Source organism: Thamnophis sirtalis, unplaced genomic scaffold (assembly GCF_051295495.1).
Source record: "Thamnophis sirtalis isolate CommonGarterSnake01/CBP01778 unplaced genomic scaffold, rThaSir2_p1.2 scaffold_3, whole genome shotgun sequence".
Lineage (NCBI taxonomy): Eukaryota > Metazoa > Chordata > Lepidosauria > Squamata > Natricidae > Thamnophis > Thamnophis sirtalis.
The window spans coordinates 95676421-95697003 of NW_028261383.1; the positions used below are offsets into that span (position 1 = coordinate 95676421).

The 20583-nt window shown below is 37.5% G+C and overlaps 1 protein-coding gene across 2 annotated transcripts in view; it reads left to right on the forward strand.

Annotated features, from left to right (window-relative positions):
- The window catches only part of FSTL4 (follistatin like 4), a 467659-nt gene that overhangs the window by 410089 nt on the left and 36987 nt on the right, over positions 1-20583 (forward strand). For both annotated transcript variants that reach the window (XM_087709547.1, XM_087709548.1), the window contains exon 8: positions 6553-6673. In XM_087709547.1, the coding sequence (XP_087565673.1) occupies positions 6553-6673 (121 nt within the window). The remainder of the gene's footprint in view (positions 1-6552; positions 6674-20583) is intronic.

The following is a 20583-nucleotide window of genomic DNA, read 5'->3' on the forward strand; positions in this document are numbered from 1 at the left end:
GAGCACTGGGGCTTAGATCATTTGAGATGAGTACTCCTAGGTCCTTGACAGAGGGAAGGTCATCTATAAGGAACTTTGAGTTGTGCTTGTGGGTTGAAAGGATTAGTCAGTAACATCACTGTTGCCCAGGAGATGCCCATTTGGGAGTGCCTTTTATACTCTCATTAAGCTATACACCAAAGTGGTACCCATCTATCTACTCAGAGTCACCCACTTTCAAATCGCTGGGTTGGCAAGAGTTGAAGCAAGTGACAGGAGATCATCCCATCCCATGGCAGCAACTGGGTCTCAGTACAATACTGAATATAAAAAAATGAAAAGTCCCAATTCACTTCAGTTCTCATGCAGATTGGGAATTAATCTCTTTTCTGCACTAGGAAGCAGAAATAATCCCAAACCTTTCTGATGTGCTTCATCTGAAAAGCCGGCCTCTTCAAAGCCTCTGATTAGGAGAAGAACTCTGCCATTTCTAAATTGCAAAGTGTCCAAATTGTTCTCCTCAGCAAAAGTGGTTTGTACGCAGATGAAGCAGATACAGGAGCATCACTGCTCTCAAAGCAAGGCAAATTGATCTCACTGGCACCAATTGTGATCCACTTATTTCATGGCCTGAAGTAGCACCTCACCATGAAGACCTCCTTTGCTTTGTAAGGTAGGTATAATTTGGTAGGGGGAAGCAGTAAGAAGCACTTAAATCTCCAGTTAAAGCCCATTGGCCCGTTTCCCCCCAAAATGATCCTAAAATAAAGCATTGAGCTACTATTTGCTGAAGGTTCACCAATTGGTAAAATCAAATACCCGATCCATTCTTGAAGTAAATATCTCAAAGTGTAAAAAAGTGAGTGCCCCAAATAGAAAAGACTGTTCTTGAAAAACAAATATCTGCAAGAAATCATGAAAGGAAATGTGATATGGAAAAAATATCTGACAGCCATCCAGATATAGTTTTGTTTCTTAAATTGTCTGTGGATTGCGGAGGTTTAAAGGATTACAGAATACAAAAGCGAGCTGAGATCAATCTGGAACACCAGTTTTTAAACCAACAAAGCTTGAAAGCGTTTCAGGATCATTTCAGCAATATTTTTTTCCAAAGGTATTTGTAAAGTGTGAAAACAACTCGCCAGAGGATACAAGCTTTTATTTCAGAGAAGAAAAAGTGAACTAAACCAAAGAAAGAAGCAGTTTGCCATCTGACACTATATGAATATGTCATTAAAGGGAGTGTGATTGTCTGAAAAATAAGGATTCTGTCTAAGCCATAAGCAATTTTACTGTAAGACATAGTATGTAATGCTAGAAAGGACAGACTTTGCTTAGGCTTATGAATGGATAAAAACCTGAAGAGTTCTTTCTTGGGATTCTTTAACTAGAACCTTAATGTTTATAAGTATCTTAAAAGCAGCAGCTTGGCAGCTTGGGGGAGAGAAAGGAACCAGGCCATGCAAACAATGGGCCAACATGCACGTTTAACTGGCTGGCACGCATGTGTATATATGCCAGACTGTCGCTCATGTGAGTCGAACTGTGACATGTTTGTGCGCCAGCCTGCTGCTCACATGAGTTGAGCTGTGTGTATTTATAACCAACCCACTGGTCACTCAAGTTGAACTGGGCGTGTGCAGGTGTGTACACCGGCCCATCAGTCATGCGAGTTGAGCTGCGCATGCAAATGTACACCATCCCATTACTCATTCATAACTCCTCAGCCCAGGAATTGGGAAGCCCTGTCTTAAAGGACACTTGCACATGTACAAACTTTCGGAATTGGAACATCGTAAAACCTGATGAATGTTGGATATTTCCTACCTATAATATTTAATCGAGAATATTCCACGTGCAATCTCAAAGTTGTAGATTTGAACTGATACCCTTATAACAAAAAAAAATCTTGTCCTTGCAAAACTACTATAATAAGGAAGCTGGGATACTGGACTACAAATAGGGAAAAAAGTAAGTTCTATGGGTTCACTTAATAATACCCCTCCCTCCCTCCCTCCCTCCCTCCCTCCCTCCCTCTCTCTCTCTCTCTCTCTCTCTCATAATAAAGTTAAAAATATAGAAAAAGCCATTTTGAAAATGATAAAATGTGGACTACTATATCATGGATAGATAGATAGGTAGGTAGGTAGGTAGGTAGGTAGGTAGGTAGGTAGGTAGGTAGGTAGGTAGACAGACAGACAGACAGACAGACAGACATAGATATAGATATATGATGTATACACACACACAAACACACACACACATATGCATAGACAGAAACATGCATACATATATTTGTCCCACTTACCCATTGATAAACATATACAGGTATGTCCTTGACTTACAACACTTCATTTTGTCACTGAAGTTACAATGGCACTGAAAAAAGTGACTTCTGACTGGTTGTCACACTTATGACCATTGCATCATCCCCATGGTCACATGATCAAAATTTGGATGCTTGTCAACTGGCATTTATGACCTTCTGATAAGCAAAGTCAATGGGAAAGCCAGATTTATTTAACCATGTTACTATCTATTACTAATAACTTCAATGATTCACTTAACAACTATGGCAACAAAGGTCGTAAAATAGGGCAAAACTCACTTAACAATGGTCTCACTTAGCAACCAAAATGTTAAGCTAAATTGTCATAAGTTGAGGACTACCTATTAGGGGACTATTATATGTTTAGAATAATTTTGTGGTTCTCTATGGTTTGCTTTTTATGTATATATATGATAAGAATATGAAGGAATTTGCTATGATTTTTTGGGGGGGAAAATAAGATTATGCAATAACTTTAATAACTTGGGGATCTAAGAGGACAATTGAGTTACTTACTATTTTTTGACTCATGCTTTAAAAACAGATAAGCCCTGAAGACCTCATATAGCTTTACATATCATGATGACTGAACAGATCAAGTGTCACAAATGTATGTTCAGCATCCAATTTTCTCAGTCCCTTGGTAGTGATGCCTCTGATGTAACTACATGAAAAGTTAAATTAGTTCATTTAAATTTTGCCAAACAACTAGAATAAATGTTCAAGAAAGTATCTGGCAGATCCAAATAGCAACCCATGTTAACCTTGTAGGGAGGAAGTTTCTGGAACAGTGGAAGGACTGTACATTTAATCTGAAGATTTAGGGGAAAGATTTAACCAAAGATTTACAGGAAAGCAAGGGAGAGTTACCTTCCAATATTGGACGGCCTGTCATACGAAGGAATGAACAGACTTGTTTGTTTGCTTATCAAATTTGGAAAGCTCCCTATTTATCTGGGCGGTGAATATACCATTAGAAACATCAGCCATAAAACAAAGCAAAACCCAGGTCAAGGCCCTCTTATTAAAAACATGAAACATCTTCATATATCCCAAACTAATACCTGGAGGAAATACCAAGTTTCTATGGCTTCTTGAAAGGCCACTAAGATTGAGGTTCTCCATATTGGGGGGGGAGGGGATGTTCAGTAGGGCAAGCAACATAACAAATTAAGCATACTTCCTAAGGCCCAAAAGGTGATATTGTCCCATCCAGAGGACCTAGAGTAGTGATGGCGAACCTTTTTCGCCTCAGGTGCCAAAAGCACTCGCGCTCATGCTATTGTGCATGCTCGCGTGTCCACCCCATAATTTAATGTCCCCCCATGCTGTGTCCCCTACACATGCATGTGTGACCCCCCCCTGCTGCCCCACACATGCATGAATGGCTTTCTTGGAGCCTGGGAAGGGGGAAAACAGCCTCCCCCACCCTCTGGAGGCTGGAAATTTCCTGTTTTCCAGCTTCCAGTTAGCCCAGTAGGTCCTTTTTTACCCTCCCCAGGCTGCAGAAGCTTTCTAGGAAAGTCCATTTACAAACTTCCCATTTGCACATTGCGTGGTTTTTCACTGAGGATGAAAAATGGCCAAAAATCAAAGCCAAAAATCAGCTGGCCAGCACATGCTGGAACTGACAGGCAACGCCTGGTGTGCCCACAGAAATGGCTCCATGTGCCATCTGTGGCACATGTGCCAAAGGTTCACCATCACGGACCTAGAGCTTGTTCACTCTGCCAGATTAGATGATACAGGTTGAAGCCATTAGGTTGAGGTGTTCCCATAAATAAAACTGGGCCCATAAATGTACATCTTTAAGGGTGTCAACTAGCAACTTGAATTGCACTTTGAAGCCTACTATTATAGGGGCATGCTATGTTTTAATTTTTCAGCAAATAGGACTGGAATTAACAGGTGGAAGGGACAGAAAATGTATATTGCCAAAAAACATAATAGTAATCAAGCAAACAAACAAAATAAATGAATAGGGAATAACTGCAGGAAAACTATTTGGCAGACTATATCTGAAAATCAGCCAACCATACATGAACATTCTAGACTTAAGTGATCCATTTCAAATTGCACACTGTTCCCAATTTGGCAATGCAATTATGGGAATTTGGGAACAAGCATGATACAGAAAGTTGCCTAACACAACCCTTTTTCAAAGGGCTTCATTCTACCTGGAATTTAGTGATACAAATGGCTTAAGAATACAATAAATAAATAAAAATAGTTAACGGCTTCACAACTTGAAAAGACTACTTACAGTGGAACCTCTGGTCATTTCTGACCATGACCAAATCGGGTTCTGACCAAAATATTCACAATTTGTTCCCCAACTATTTCCCCCTTCCGCTCCATTTTTTTATAAGCACCAAATTTCCAAACTTAGATTCAGGTCACGACCAAATAAGTTTGTGACCAAAGTTATAGAATGAATTATGGTTGTGACCAGAGATTCTACTGTATATGGGAGCCCTGCTGGCACAATGGTTAGAATGCAGTATTAAAGGCTAAATCTGCCCACAGCCTGGAGTTTGATCTTGATGTGATTCAACCTTGCCTCTTTCCAAAGTCAGTAAAATGAGGACCCAGATTGTTGGGGGCAATATGCAAATAATGTTTTTTTTTTATTTATATGCCGCCCTTTTCCCCCGAAGGGGACTCAGGGCGGCTCACAACTCAACCAGGGAAGGGGGGTACAAACAAAGAATTTAAAAACGACACAAAAAACAATGCATAATTAAAACACAACAGTCATACCAATTCGAGCCGGGGGCAACAGTTCTTTAGCCCCAGGCCTGTCGGAACAGCCAGGTTTTAAGGGCTTTGCGGAAGGCCTGGAGGGTGGTGAGGGTTCGAATCTCCACGGGGAGTTCGTTCCAGAGGGTCGGAGCAGCCACAGAGAAGGCTCTCCTCCGGGTAGTCGCCAGTCGACACTGGCCGGCGGATGAAATTCGGAGGAGGCCTAATCTGTGGGATCTAATCGGTCTAGTGGAGGTAATTGGCATTGTAACCCGCCTAGAGATTGCTGCTAAGTGTTATTGCTATATAATATCATTGATTATGTAGACTGACTATAACAGCATTGAGAGGTGGTGGACTTTGATTTAGGGAGATGTTTAAAGAAAGGTTGACCATTTTTTCAAATATAATGGAATTGCAGGATTCTGTCCTTGACCAAGGAGGTAGAATGGAATGACTACTAAAACCTATTTCAGTTCTAACATCCTATAATTCTGTGTTTCAGTTCTGGAAATCCTGAATTCCTTTCTTGAAACTGAGAAGTAAAAACTGTGTTATTATTTTGTGTCTGATATATAAGAGAACATTTTCGTTTTCAGCATGAAAGCTCTGTATGTAAAAGGATACATTTTGCACGTCATCCCCTAAGCTAATTAAAAACCAGAAGATAATTCTTGAAGCTAATTAAGTATGGTTTTTAAATGTATTGTTGTGGGTGGTGTATAAAAGTATAAGCAATTCAGCACAGCCAATTCGTGCATACTAATGAAAATAGAAAAACAGCTGCTGCCTGTGTTTATTCATCAATATACAAGCTTGTATAGCATCATTTGGAACAATGTGATAAGGCCAACATACCCGTATTTGGAAATCTCACAAATATTTCAATTTCTCAAGCAGAATTATCATTCCAAATTATACAATAAGCAACTCAAGGAAGGAGGAAGGGCTTTTCCCCCCAAATGAGATAAGCCATAATATAGGTAATTAAAAATCAGAAGGTTTTGTTTAAAAGAGAAATAGCCTTCTTATCCCTATTTCATTACTAATTTTGGTAAAAGAGAAAGGGATGGAAAAATACATTTGCAAAAGTATTTTTTCAGATAACTGAGGGCCAGTTCAAGCATTTCATTTAAGAGATAATGCATGGAACTTTAATTTCCAGGCTTCGTAGACTGAAGCCATCCCCCAGAGTAGTTTGCCTTCTAATTTGTCAAATCTTCCATTATAGACTCAGTGTATTGAATTTTATGTGCATAAGCTTTTTATAGAAATCAGAAGCTGAACTCACTTGCAATAGTTTTTTCCCCTTCATTTTGGCATTTGTACGTGGCCTCTTATTCAGTTCATCAGCAGATCAACACATATTAAAAATGCAATTCAGAGAGGAGAGCAACTGTCAAAGCAACCAGTGTTAGCTTAGCTTCTTGCAGCATTTCAAACACATTTGCTAAATGAGAGGTTTCTCCTTCCCCTACCCTCTTTTTTTTCTTTGTTTACAGGATTTTGGAGAAGATGACTCTCTCTACATAACCAAGGTAACAACTATTCACATGGGCAATTACATGTGTCATGCCTATGGCTATGAAGAATTGTATCAGACCCACATTCTTCAGGTGAATGGTTAGTAAATGGCACATATGACAATTCACTGAACATTACTATTTTTTCTTAGAAAAGTAGCAAAAACGCCCACCATATTGTTTCAGTATTAAGATGTAAATGGGAAAATATCTCTCAGTTAATTTCTCTAGAGTAGAATACAAATACACAAGAAATATAAGGGGTGTGTTTGTGTGTGTGTGTTTGTGTGTGTGTGTGTTTGTGTGTGTGTTCATTTTTTCATTTTTTAAAATATTATTTTGTTACTGTAACAAAAATATTAGGAAGTGAGAGTTATGAAAATATGGAATAAAGATTGTAAATAAACAAATGGTTGTGCAACAAGATTTTCCAATTAGGCACTTTGCTCAATGAGGTAAGGCATGTAACACACACAGATCTCTTGGTCTATTGTGTCAGGGTGTAAAGTAACCACAACTGCTGGAGGGCTCCGCATAGATATATTCTGTTCATTATTCCAGCAGAATAATTGAAAAGAGTGGTAAAGCAACACAACAAGTTTTCAAACATCTTAGAATATTTCATGCTTTATACTCCATGTCCAAAGGAGGACTAGATAAAAAAATCTTGCCCTGTTTCTAGCTGGCAGAGAACAATATCAGCATTCTTAGAGTAAAACTTGGTTTTAATTGCAGTTGTGGCAAACTAGACAAAATATGCCTTAATTGATCTATATTGTTTCCATACTGTTGGCAAAGGTAAGGCTGATAAGTCTACATTTCTTCTATAAGGGGAAAAAATATAAAGACCTAAATATAAAGATCTAAAGTGACTAAAGTGAAGGTCGGCATAAGAAGGCAATACCCATGGGCCTACCTGTTGATGATAGTGGCATAAAGAAGACCTTGACTTGAAATGTAAAAAGAGTAAGAGGCGGAACAGCATGAATAATAAATTAAACGAATAAAATAAAATAAAAGGAAAATATGGAATATTTGGTAGGTCTGAATGAAGGTGGTCTGAGTGAGCTAAATGAATATATGCAGAGGATATGAAGATTTGGATTTGATTTGGCTAAAATAAATCTCTAGAAGCATGACTTAATGTCATCTGTTGTACTGATAGTAGTAGGTATACGAAGGTAGGAATGTAAAGATTTGTGATAATTATATGGTACTCCTGTGAACGATGAAAATGAAATAATTAAATGAGTTCTCAGGGCATGTTCTGAAAAATGGGATCCAAAGGAAGAAAACTGTCAATGGAGATGCTCAATCATCCAGGTCAAGGATATCCCAAAGGTGCTTTTTCAAGAGACAAATGGACTTTCTTGTTTTTCTTTGAAGACATTTCACTTCTCATCGAAGAAGCTTTTTCACCTCTGCCTAGATGGCAGGAAATGGGAGGGTTTACATTCTTTGAAGGCAGCTGGTCATATAGATCATATCAGAGAATCATTGAGGCCACGTGGAGGTTTATATCCTTAGGGTCATATGATTAGTAGAAATGGGTGTGGAGCCTTCTTGGAATTGCTGAAAAGACTATGTTGTGGACCTGTGCTTTCTGCAAGATGCTTTCAGCCCTTTGTCCCTTCACTGTTAAACACAAGATGCAGGTTGTTGGGGATGAGTATGTGTGTCTGCCGTTCAACCTGAAGTGCAAATAGTTCCTGTAGTCTGCAATTTTTTCTGGAAATCTGTTCATACTCCCTTCACCATTCAAAAGCTGTTCATCCCAAAGTGCATAACTAAATGGAGATTCTAAGTCATCCAAGTCATGCTTGTCCCAAATGTGCTTTTGACTCCAATCAGAGCTGAAGAAGCTTCTTGGATAAGAAGTGAAACATCTTCAAAGAAAGCAAGAAAGTCCAGTTACATCTTGAAAAGGCATCTTTGGGAAAACGGAAGAAAATCTGACCAGTTGATAAGAAAGAAGGGTGGGAACAATATGAAATTGTTTTGCCTTTTTTATGAAGGCACCAGAGTCAGGGTTACACTTTTTTGCTCTGTTTGCTTTATCCCACTTTCCAGAATTAACTCCAGTCTTAAATCTTAATTCACATTTATGTTTATGAAAAAAAAGGCTGAGAGAATTAGTGCAGGATACAAGGATGATGAAACTTTTGAATTTGCTACAGCTCATTTTTCATATAGTGTATTTGGTATAGTGAATGGAATGAAAGGAAGGAAGTGCCACACACTCCTAGACTAAATTAAAGAGCTTTATTAACATTAGGTAACAGTAGGATCCAAACACAATATGTCATATTATCTTCAAAATGAGAAATATCCAAGAAGTCAATAATCAAAAGTACCAATCTATCTTAAAATAACCACAATATCACCAATAAGACAAGAACTCTGAAACTGTGGTACCATGATATTCTAAGGGTTCAAATAAAATTAACCTTTCTCTTCACCTGGATGTAACAAATTCAGAAATCTGCCCTAAATAATATAATTTACCTAAAGTTAAATTGCTACCTTGAGAAGTGCAGTGATTTGGAATGTAAGACTGACAGGGCAAATCTTCCATATAAAGAATTCCTTTGAGATGAATGACATTCTTGATAACAAAATATTAGAGAATTTGGTACTGGCTTTTGTACTCAAAGAAGTAAATACATAAGGAGAAATAACATGGCAACCCTCCTGAGTATGTGTGGTGAAAGGATGAGAAAGTGGGGTTTTTGCTACATTTAACTGCCTCTTTAGAATATTCTTGAGATAGTACATAATTATATAATTAAAACTATTTTTAAAGCTTTATTAATCAAGAGGCATCGGGTGCAGCCCTAAAGTCACAGGCCATGTATCTATTTAGAATTGGTTTGATGTAGTATAATTTTGTGCCCAGAGTCCTATTAAACTAATATGTATATATTCACATAAAAATGTGGAAAAACTTTTCATCCAAAAACCATAATGATGCACATTAAGTTCTATTAAAAGGGAATCAATAAAAATATTCAGTTAAGTGATTAAGTCCTAATATTTTCAATACAGTTAGAATTAAGCCAACGCCTCGGAACAGAATAGCAAAGTTGGAAGGGACCTTGGAGGTCTTCTAGTCCAACCCCCTGCTCAGTCATGAGACTCAATAACATTCCAGACAAGTGGATCTCCAGTCTCTTCTTAAAAGCCCCAGTGATCCACATGGAAAGAAGTAAGTAATGAAGTACCACAAGACTCTGTTTTAGGCCCAGCACTCTTCAATATCCCCATAAATGATTGAAATGAGGGAATAGAAGGGTAACTCGTCAAATTTGCAGATGACACTAAACTGGCAGGAATAGCCAACACCCAAGAAGACAAGCTCAGTATCCAAAAAGATCTTTGTCAATGGGCCCTATCCAACAAAATGAATTTCAATGTGGAGAAAAGCAAAGTATTACGTTTAGGCAGGAAAAACCAAAGGTATAAGTACAGATTAGGCGAGACCTGACTCAAAAACAGTAACTGTGAGAGGCACCTTGGAGTCCTAGTGGATGATCACTTAAATATGAGCTAGCAGTATGCAGCAGCAGCCAAAAAAGTTAAAAAAAACCTTGGTTGTATAAACAGAGACATAGAATCAAGATCACTTGAAGTATTAGTAACACTTTATAAAATCTCAGTAAGACCACACCTGGAATACTGCAACCAATTTTGGTTACCACACTAGAAAAAGGATGTTGACACTTTGGAAAAAGTTCAGAGAAGAGCAACTAAGATGATCAAAGACTTGGAGACTAAAACCTATGAAAAATGGTTGCAGGATTTGGGTTTGGCAAGTCTAGAGAAAAAAAGAATTAGGGCTGACATGATAGCAGTATTCCAGTATTTGAGAGGCTGTCACAAAGAAGAGCAGGTAAAATTATTCTCCAAAGACACAGAAGGCAGGACAAGAAACAATATATGGGAACTAATCAAAGAGAGAAGCAACATGGTATTAAGGAGAAACTTCCTAAGAGTGAGGATAATGAACCAGTGGAATAGCTTGCCTTTTAGAAATCCTGGGACCTCTGTCACTGGATGTTTTTAAGAAGAGTCTAGACCAGTGATGGCGAATCTTTCTTGGCTCGTGTGCCATAAGGGGGGGACTGCAGGGGAGTTGTGTGCAGGCGTGCCGCACCCAGAATGCAATGCACCCCCCAGTGCATGCATGAAAGGCGCTCCCTGCCCCATTTTTGCTTGCTTTTTTCACCCTCCCCAGGCTCCAGAGTCTTTATAGGAGCCTGGGGAGGGTGAAAAGAGCCTCCCCCGCCCTCCCGGAGCCCCCCCGGAGACTTCAGGGAAGCCTCCTGAAGGTCCCTGAAGCCTCCAGAAGGCTTAAACCGACCCTACGAGCAAACCGGAATTCCATTCCCATAGGGTCAGTTTTTTGTGCTCCATAGGGCCTCCAGGGGGGCGGGGGAGGCTATTTTTGCCCTCCCCAGGCTCCTATAAAGCCTCTGGAGCCTGAGGAAGGTGAACAATGGCTTTTAAAAAAGCTGAACTCAGCTGGCCAGTGTGCACATGCACACTGGCCAGCTGACGGGGCAACGCCTTACATGCCCTGACAAATGGCTCTGCATGCCACCATTGCACGCATGCCATAGGTTCGCCATCCCGGGTCTAGACAGTTGCTTATCTGAAATGGTATAGGTTCTCCTGCTTGAGCAGGGGGCTGACCTAGAATATCCCAGCTCATTATATTTTATTCTGTTCTCAATGCAAGCCATTCCACTGGTTAATTCCACTGGTTTTTTCATGGTTAGTAAATTTCTCCTTAGTTCTAGGTTGCTTCTTTCCTTGATTAGTTTCCATCCATTGCCTTATGGTGCTTTGGAAAAGAGGTTGACCCCCTCTTCTTTGTTGCAGCCTCTTAAATATTGAAATACTGCTATCATGTCACCCCTAGTCCTTCTTTTCACTATACCAGACGTACCCAATGCCCATAACTGTTCTTCATATGTTTTAGCCTACTACACTCTCTAATCATCTTTGTTGCTCTTTTCTGCATTCTTTCCAGAGTTTCTACATCATTTTTATAATATGGTGACTAAAACTGGATGCAGCATTCTAAGTGTGATCTTATTAAGGCTTTATAAAATGGTACTAGTGCTTCGTGTGATCTTGATTCTATCCTCTTTAATGCAGTGTAGGATTGTGTTGGCTTTTTTGGCTGTTGCCACACACAGCTGGCTCATATTTAAAAGATTGTCCACTAGGACTCCAATATCCCTCTCATAGTTACTGATACCCTCACATAGTTACTGTTATTGAGCCAGTTTTACCTAATCTGTACCTGTACATTTGATTTCTCTTGCCGAAATGTAAAACCTTCCTTTTCTCTATATTGAATTTCATTTTGTTATATAAGATCCAGTGTTCAAGTCTGTGAGATCCATCTGGATTTTGAGTCTTCTGAGGTGTTGGCTATTCCTGTCAGTTTAGTATCATCTGCAGATATGATGAGTTCCCCTTCTATTTCGTCATCTAAATTGTGAAGATGTTGAAGAGTATTGTGGTTTCCTGGAACTGGGTTTTGTTTTTACTTTGTTTTTTTTAAGATGAGAACCACATCAGGTCTTTTCTATTCCTATTGTAGTTTCCTGCTCCTACAGGATCTATCAAACATATGCCTCATATTTCCCCTGCTGTGAAAGATATACCTCACATTTCTCCTGCTCTGCCTAAAAAAGCTGTTTGGCTGGAAAACCCCAAGTATAGTCCTCTCAGATCTTACAAAACCTACTTCTCTCTCAGGATCTTTGTCCTCCAACTTTGATGAGTTCTTGAGTCTGGAAATTTATGTTAAGATTCTTGGTATTTTACCCATCAATCATACTTTGAGCTTTTCCTAGTCTTTCACCTGTTTTACCATGCACCTGTGCATTCAGACAGGCTATATGTACTTGAATAGTATAAGTGTTCATTATACAGTTGATCATACATCCCACTGAGCTCATTATGCAACATGATCACTAGAAAAGAGAATATATGGGGCAATCCTGCAGAGAGGTTACATTAAATTTAAATCAGGATTATTTCTAGTACAGTGAGATCTTGGTTTCTGTACTTTCAATAATAACTTTCCAAAGTCAGGGCTTTGGCTTTGTAGATGAAAAGGAAAGTGAGTTCTCTGAGGCATCTTCTTATCAAAGGAAACCATTACAATGTACACTCAGTTTCATGGACCTCAGTTTAGCAGAGTTCATATGATGTATAATATCCACTCAACACTTTATGCATGCATAAATTCACACTTTCCATTTGAGGTACTTTTATAATTGCACTTGTTATTTAAAACTCAATACTGGTTATTAAATTGAGGGTTTTACTGCACCAATATTTATTTATTTTATTTATTTATTTAATTTATCTTACCCATCTTACCACAGGGCAACTTTGGGTGGCTTACAATGTTAAAAAGATAAAACTATATATGCCCTATGAACAATACAGATAAAATACTACAAAAATACAAATATTCAACTAAAAGATGGAGATGGGAGGAGTAGGATGAGCTAGGGAGAATGTGGGATCTGTTATTAATCTATCAACCACCACCATTGTGAATCCCCCTCCCATTAAAATCCCACACCACCTATCAGAACTAAATCTTTAAGCTCTTGAAGAAGATCAGGAGGGTTGGAGCCGACCTCACTCTGGAAGAGCGGGGACAAGGCATTTCAAAGGGCAGTTTGCCTTCAAGTGTGCCCCAAAACCACAAAGTGCTAGCAAATATATCAAGTGAGTGGACATCCTTTTTGACAGAATGCTGTAGGCTGTGAAAGATATTTGTCTTATGCTGAATTAACGGTTTCTCTGTTTCCTCTTGAGATTTCCCCTTAAAGTGCCTTCTTTCAGCTCTTAATGTGCTTCACTATATTCTACATCTCTCCTTTTTTCACTTCAGTGATAACATATTCTGGCAACAAGTTATTGGGGAAACAGATCAAAGTGTAATGGGTAAGAAAAAAACTGTTTCACCTACAAAAGCCTCGTAGTACAAGATAAATTCTGCTGGGATCCCTTTGTAATTTATGTTTTAGCAATTATGGGATAAAAGCTCTGAGGTTTCTCTGGAATGAAAGATTGCGAGCTAAATAGCCAAGTAAAATGCTAAACAAGATGATACGATTCTCCCACTAACTGGACCAGGATAGTTTGCATAAAAATTCATGAGACTATTAAAATAAGTTTTAAATGTATTACAATGTATGATACTTTTAAAAAGAACATTAGGTTTCCTAATCTCACCTTTTTTTCTACATTTATAAATTGAAAACTGGCAGAAGACTCCAAAGCATTAATGCTATCGACTTTAGGAAAGTTGCCAAAACCTGCCCCTTCTAGAAAGGGCATGGAATTGATGGTATGTTGTGGTCCCTCCTTACAAAAGGAGGGACCAAAAGGCAAAATAAATGAAATCCATATAAAAATGACAATATTTTAATGAGAATAGCAATCCATTTAGCTGAGCATTGTCTACAGTGACTGGTGGTGCTTCTCCATGTTTTTTTACCAGAATGTTTTACACTCTGTATCCTGATATTTGTGATCCTCAAATTGGGATGCCAGATGCTAACAACAATTAAATACGGTCGCCATTCTTTAAACTCTAGATTTGTAAACTCTATAATTCTAGGGAAATTGTTTTCTGTCACAGAATCTAATACACAAATAATAAACTACCTTGAGGACTTCTGACTTGCTCTTAGTATCTAATATAGGCAATGCTGAATTTAACACCAATCATTTAGTGACTGAAGTTATAACCTTTCCAGGGCTTTTTATGACCTGGATTTGAAGTTCTCACAGCCACACACACCATATGGTCATGTGATCACATTTTGGGTGCTTGGCAACCAGCCCACATTTATAGCACCTTGTGGTTACATGACTACAATGTAGGATATATTTTTTGCCAGAAAGAGACTTCGGGTTGCCAGCAAAAGAATGATCGATTTTTGAAAATTGATTGGCTTAATAACCATAATGTTCAGTTAATGACCTCCACCAAAAAGGTTGTAAAATCAGGCATGGTCACATGGTAGCCCACTTAACAACCAGCATGACTTACAGCCATAATTCCAGGCTCAGTTACAGAAATAAATCAAAGATTTTCTATAGTGTCACCCAATACATGACAATTTAGAAGTCCCATATAATTCAATGCATCTTTTCCCCCAAATCATGGAGTATAGGATGAAAGCATCAGTCATACAATATTTCACTATGTATCATGAACCATATGTCCAGGAAGATCTCTTTCTTTGTTGAAACTTTGTTGAAAGAGTAGTGTAATCCTTTCCATCCCCACACCTTGGAAATAGGATAAAGCTGACTAGGATAAAGCACGCCAGCTTTTCTGATAGGAGAAATACATAGACCATAAGACACAAGCCACATGCATTGTTAGCCTAGAATTCACAATGTGACTGCACTTTCAGCCTTCAATTTGCTCTTTGACTCAAAACGGCACTATTTCTTTTTTATATGTGGATGTTTATGTGAATTTGGGTATGAGTGAGACTGGCAGGCTACCTTTTTTAATCTAATAACTTTTCTATTAAAACACTCAGGAAAAATCATTTCATCATTAACTTCACTTGAAGAAATATCTATCTGTCATCTTGAGTTTTAGCCAATATCTTCTACCTAAAAAAGAAAATTTGTCTAGCAACCATATTTCTATTAAGATTAAGGGTCACTATAATAGAATAGACATATTATAGAGCATAATTGTATCATAAATCATAAAAAAAACCATTTTAGAAGACAAAATGTATCATCCTAAGGTCTTTTCCCAGGTCTTAGCTCTAGTACATGGAAACTGGCACAATAAATGAATTTCCAAGGTTGTTCCATCAATATCAGAATATCTGAATCATGAGGGGCAAATCCCATCCATTGTCTTTCTTAGAAAACTTTTCTGATGGGACATTGTGGCCTCTATTTGTTGGACCAAGGTTAATAACATAGCCAGAAGGAAAAGTCACATATTACAGATATTCTGTAGTATAATATTGAAAAGATATAAACATTTTGGAAACTGAGTGTGAAATGAAATACAGGAAATCTTGCTTAATGCAAGTTTAACCAATAAATACCAGTAAATAGTAAAATTGAATTCAGCTGTCTCTCATAGTATTTTTGTTAGAGAAAATGAATTTAATTCAATCTGCCCAGCTTGCCTGCCTGCTTAATCAAAGTCAAAGACAGAAAGAAAAGTAGAATTCCATTCCTCCAACAGATTATGTGATCATATCACACTAGAGGTTTGTATTTTAAACATCATGTTTAGTGAAAGAAAAGCCATTTATCTTTTCTACCACAATGTTATTTCTTGGTAAAGAATCTCATAAAACAATAATCGGCTATGAAAATGGATAGTTTGCAAACAAAAGACTCCTTAATGCAAGGAATCATTTTCTTTGGTTGCTGCATTTTACAATAAGCTGACATAAATCATCACATTTTCCTTGAAAATGGTTGCCATTGGCTCCTCAATCCAATTTCACAGATTCCCTCTGAGTATTTTCTAGTAATAGGTATCTATTTTGAACACTATAATATATGACAGTCTAGCGTTTAGAATAGCAGTAAGCTGAAAAACACCCTCAATTTCTTCCCTCCTAAAAAAAAAAGATCACAACATTAAAGGCAAATGATTGATCTGTCAGTGTAAATAACACAGAAAAATGATTCAGTTGGCTTTAAAGCTGAGTCAGCCGTCTTGGTCTTATCTATCCATTCTGGATGGCAACTCTTTAGTCTTCCTAAAATATGTTCTAATGTAATCATCTTTCGGCCTTGTTTACTATGCTATCTATATATTAGTGCTAATAATATACTAATTGTTGTAACTTCAAGTCAGTCCTGATTCCTGGTGACTGTCTGGGCAAGTCCTGGCAGATGTTTGGCAACTTTTTGAAAAGTGGCTTGCCATTGCCTTCTCCCTAGGAGTAAGAGAGAGTGCCTGGCCCATGGTCACCCAACTGGCTTTATATCTAAGGTGGGACTCAAACACACAGTCTCCTGGTTTCTAGCCTGATGGCACTGACCTGGGTCTCCAGTAGATACTGATACTAATGCAAAAGAGTTCTTGTATTGCCCTTAGCTATAAGGGCATACCAGATAAAAACAGTAAGTACTTTACTACACATACCACAACTCTTCAAGTCCTCCAGTTCCTAGAGAAAAAAATAACAGTCTCAACACAAGCAACCTTGATGAAATTAAATATTTATGGTTCATTTTTTTAAAAATTGTTCGTTTGTTTGTACAATATACATATAATAACAACTGCATTGTGAAAATCTAAACACAACTTAAGTGCCATTTTGGATAATCTCTTTATTGCAATGAATCATAAAGACACGAAAAATGCAGGTAATCCTTCAGAGTTACAACAGCACTGAATGAATGATAGTTAGCACCAATTCTCAGAGTTACAGTCATTGCAGTGCCTCTGAGGCCACATGATCAATATTTGAGTACTTGGCAGCCTACCCATATTTATGACTGCACCATGTGCTTCTACCGCCCCCCCCCCTCCACCCACCTGCCTATCTCGTTGTCTCTCTGCCTACCTCCATCTCTGCCTTTTATAGGATTAACGGTACTCTTATGAGTTTCTATGTACTCTTTTAATGCAAAGTATAAAGGAAAAAAGAGGAGTGGAAGAAGCATAAGAGTCTATCATGTAAGCTACATGGTTGGGTCAGGTTATTCCTATCATTCAATGATGAAGAATGCTTGTTGGTGCCAATTCAGTTTTAAATGCAAACTTGAACAAGATTAATATGACAAACTGCCTGGTCTATATTGTGTAGAAACATGTTTTGCCAACTAAACTGTATTAATCCTAAACCAATAATTCCACACTTAAAATTGCCTAGCTATATCATTGATTAGGGTTCTTAGCACTTGCTTTGGGGCAGCAGAGGTTAGAATGCAGTACTGCAGGCTGCTTCTGCTGACTGCTAGCTGCCAGCAGTTCGGCAGTTTGAGTCTCAAGGTTGGCTCAGCCTTTCATCCTTCCGAGGTCAGTCAAATGAGGACCCAGAATATTGGGGGCAATATGCTGACACTGTAAATTTCTTAGAGAGGGCTGCAAGGCACTATGAAGTAGAATATAAGTCTAAGTGCTGTTGGCTATTGCTTTGGAACAGTTCCTTCAGAAATGATATGGATAATTCAGAATGCCAAATTCTCAGTGTTGGAAGAAACTAAACCTTGGATCATATTCCAAAAGGATTTGCATTAGTGTTGACAGCTCCTGTGGTCTTATAGATATGACCCCAAATATGGAGTATTTGTATTTATTCCTGACTATATTTATTGTTCATTTTATCTCTTTCCCTTAATAAATATACTTAAAACTATAATCCTATGCATTAGAATGGGGAAAACACTGTTAGTTAGAAAACCATTGAGAATTAACCACTAAGCATAGGCTCTAGTTTATTCTTTTATTTTATTAAAAAAATATTATGTTTTTTTCAGAGTTTCCTAATAGAGAATAAATAAAGAATACAGAATCAAATGTTGATATGTAGGAGGTATTTTTAATGCTTTCAAGATAACTTCTTCTGCTTTGTGTTCATGAAAACTTATCAAATGTACAGGCATGTACAAATTCAAATCTATTGAGATTTCAGACACTTTGAAGAAGGAAAAGTGTAGGATAAAGTTAGTTCCAAAATAATCATCACTTTAAAGAGTGTCAGGAGATATTAAACCCATGTTCATCTAATAACTCCTAACCAAATAGTGCATTTAACACCTCACATGAGTAATGGTTTTCTTTAAAACTGCAAAGACAAGCAGTGTTAAAATTTCCCGAAATTACATTGTAATTATATAAGGGCACTTGTAGAGAGCATGTTAAAAATTGGATCTATTTAGCCTCAGACACAGCTCTCAGAAATTTAGATTGTATTGCTTCAATTGGGGTTAAGCTATGATAGTAACAAATCTATACTCTGAGACAAGTGATTAATTGTGGAGAATAAGGAAGATCACCTTCACAGAAATATGCAGGAATTGTAACAAAGGCAATGGTTAAAACATTTTTAAAGTCCAGAGCAATGAGATAACATTCAGGTGCCTCCCTAATTCATTGAAGTTTTAGTCTTCCTATAGAGTTGATCTTCCTGTCCTGGGAAAGACATTAATGTGTGTGTTTGTGTGTGTGTATGTGTGTGCAATTTCTTTTAGGTATTTTTTTCATTAACTGAATGCTACATTCACATATATTTATATTTATATTTATACATATACATATACATATACATATACATATACATATACATATACATATACATATACATATACATATACATATACATATACATATACATATACATATACACATACACACATACTGTGTATGTATGTATATGTATGTGTTCTGTCCCCCTTTCTCCGCTCGTTAACAGACGACAGGCAGACAAACTTAAAAGGAAAGAACTTTATCAGTTCTCGGCTCAGACTGGCTGCGAACCCCAAAATAAACATAAATCAAGTCTCTGACCAGATAACAGAATACAAAACAAAACTCTTACAAAGCAATGCACTTCTCCAAGTGTCTCCTTGAATCAGGGTTACAGAAAGCAAATCACTTCTCCAAGTGCCTCTCAAATAAACCACAACCGATGATCAATGAATGTTGAACGAACCATGAACGTTGACTCCTGCAACCAGGGTGTGTCACCATCTGTCATTTTATCATGAGAAGACCCCACTAATGAGCCCCAGTTGCATTGTCAATCTTGCATCCCGAAAAGACTCACAGGAGACGTTTGCTGAGTCACAACATGTATGTATGTATGTACGTACGTACATACATACATATATATATACACATACATACACACACACACATACATACACACAACACACACACACACACACACACACACACACACAGTATATATAAATATATAAATATATGCAAATGTAGCATTCAGTTAATGAAAAAAATACGTAAAAGAAATTTGTTTCATATTCCCAGGAAGAGTTGGGCAGTTTGACATCAGGACTCAAAGGTTAAAAGTCAGGCACGAATAACAATACAAAATATGGTATTCACCCCGTAGTGTCTAGTTCTTGTTTACATTTCCCCTTCACACCAACGCACCCTTAGGTACAATATCAACTTTATTATTGGTGTTGTAATTATTACATCATAATTAACATGTTTTTACAGGTTTCCTGTATGATTATTGCGCATAGGAAATGTATTGTATTGTTTATATAAATAGTCAGGAAAATATATTCCAGTAACTCAGAATTCTGTTTTTCAACTTAGGATCTTGTAAATGTGTTTGTCTACAATTTATTTTTAATTATTTTTTAAAATTACACATTCCAAGTTGTTAGAAAGTCATTGCTGCCACTGCTGCCTTGACCTTCTTATGCTGATGCATTTGATTTTTCTTACCCAAATATTAGATTTGTATTTGTGTATGCTGAAATTCATCTTGTATGGGGAATTCTGTGAAATGAAGTTTTTAAAATTGTTGAGGTTGAAAAATACTTCTCCAAAGTGTTTTCCAGTCATCTTCAAATGTGATAATTATTTTCTACTCTTTATTTAAGTCACAAATCCTGTAAATATATTGAACAGAACTTAGACCCCTTTGCTATCCCACACATCACTGGTGTTATTGATGAATTAAGATAAGCTCATAGTAACACTAAAAATGTATCAGTCTTAAAACTCCACTATCATTCAAAATATTCTGTAGGCTCGGGACTCAAATATGTGAATGAATATATTCTAACAATGAATAGCTTGAAGAAATTAATTGGCTGTTTAGCAATACCCAAGCTATTTATATTTATTCTGTATTAAGAAATGTGTTGCAATTTGACCTCAGTATGTTACCATCCATGTATAATTTTTCAGTCCTAATAATATTGTCCATGTAAACAAAATGCTAGAAGCGTTTATGCATTTTTATAGAGCTCTTCCATAAAACAGTTGGTTTAATT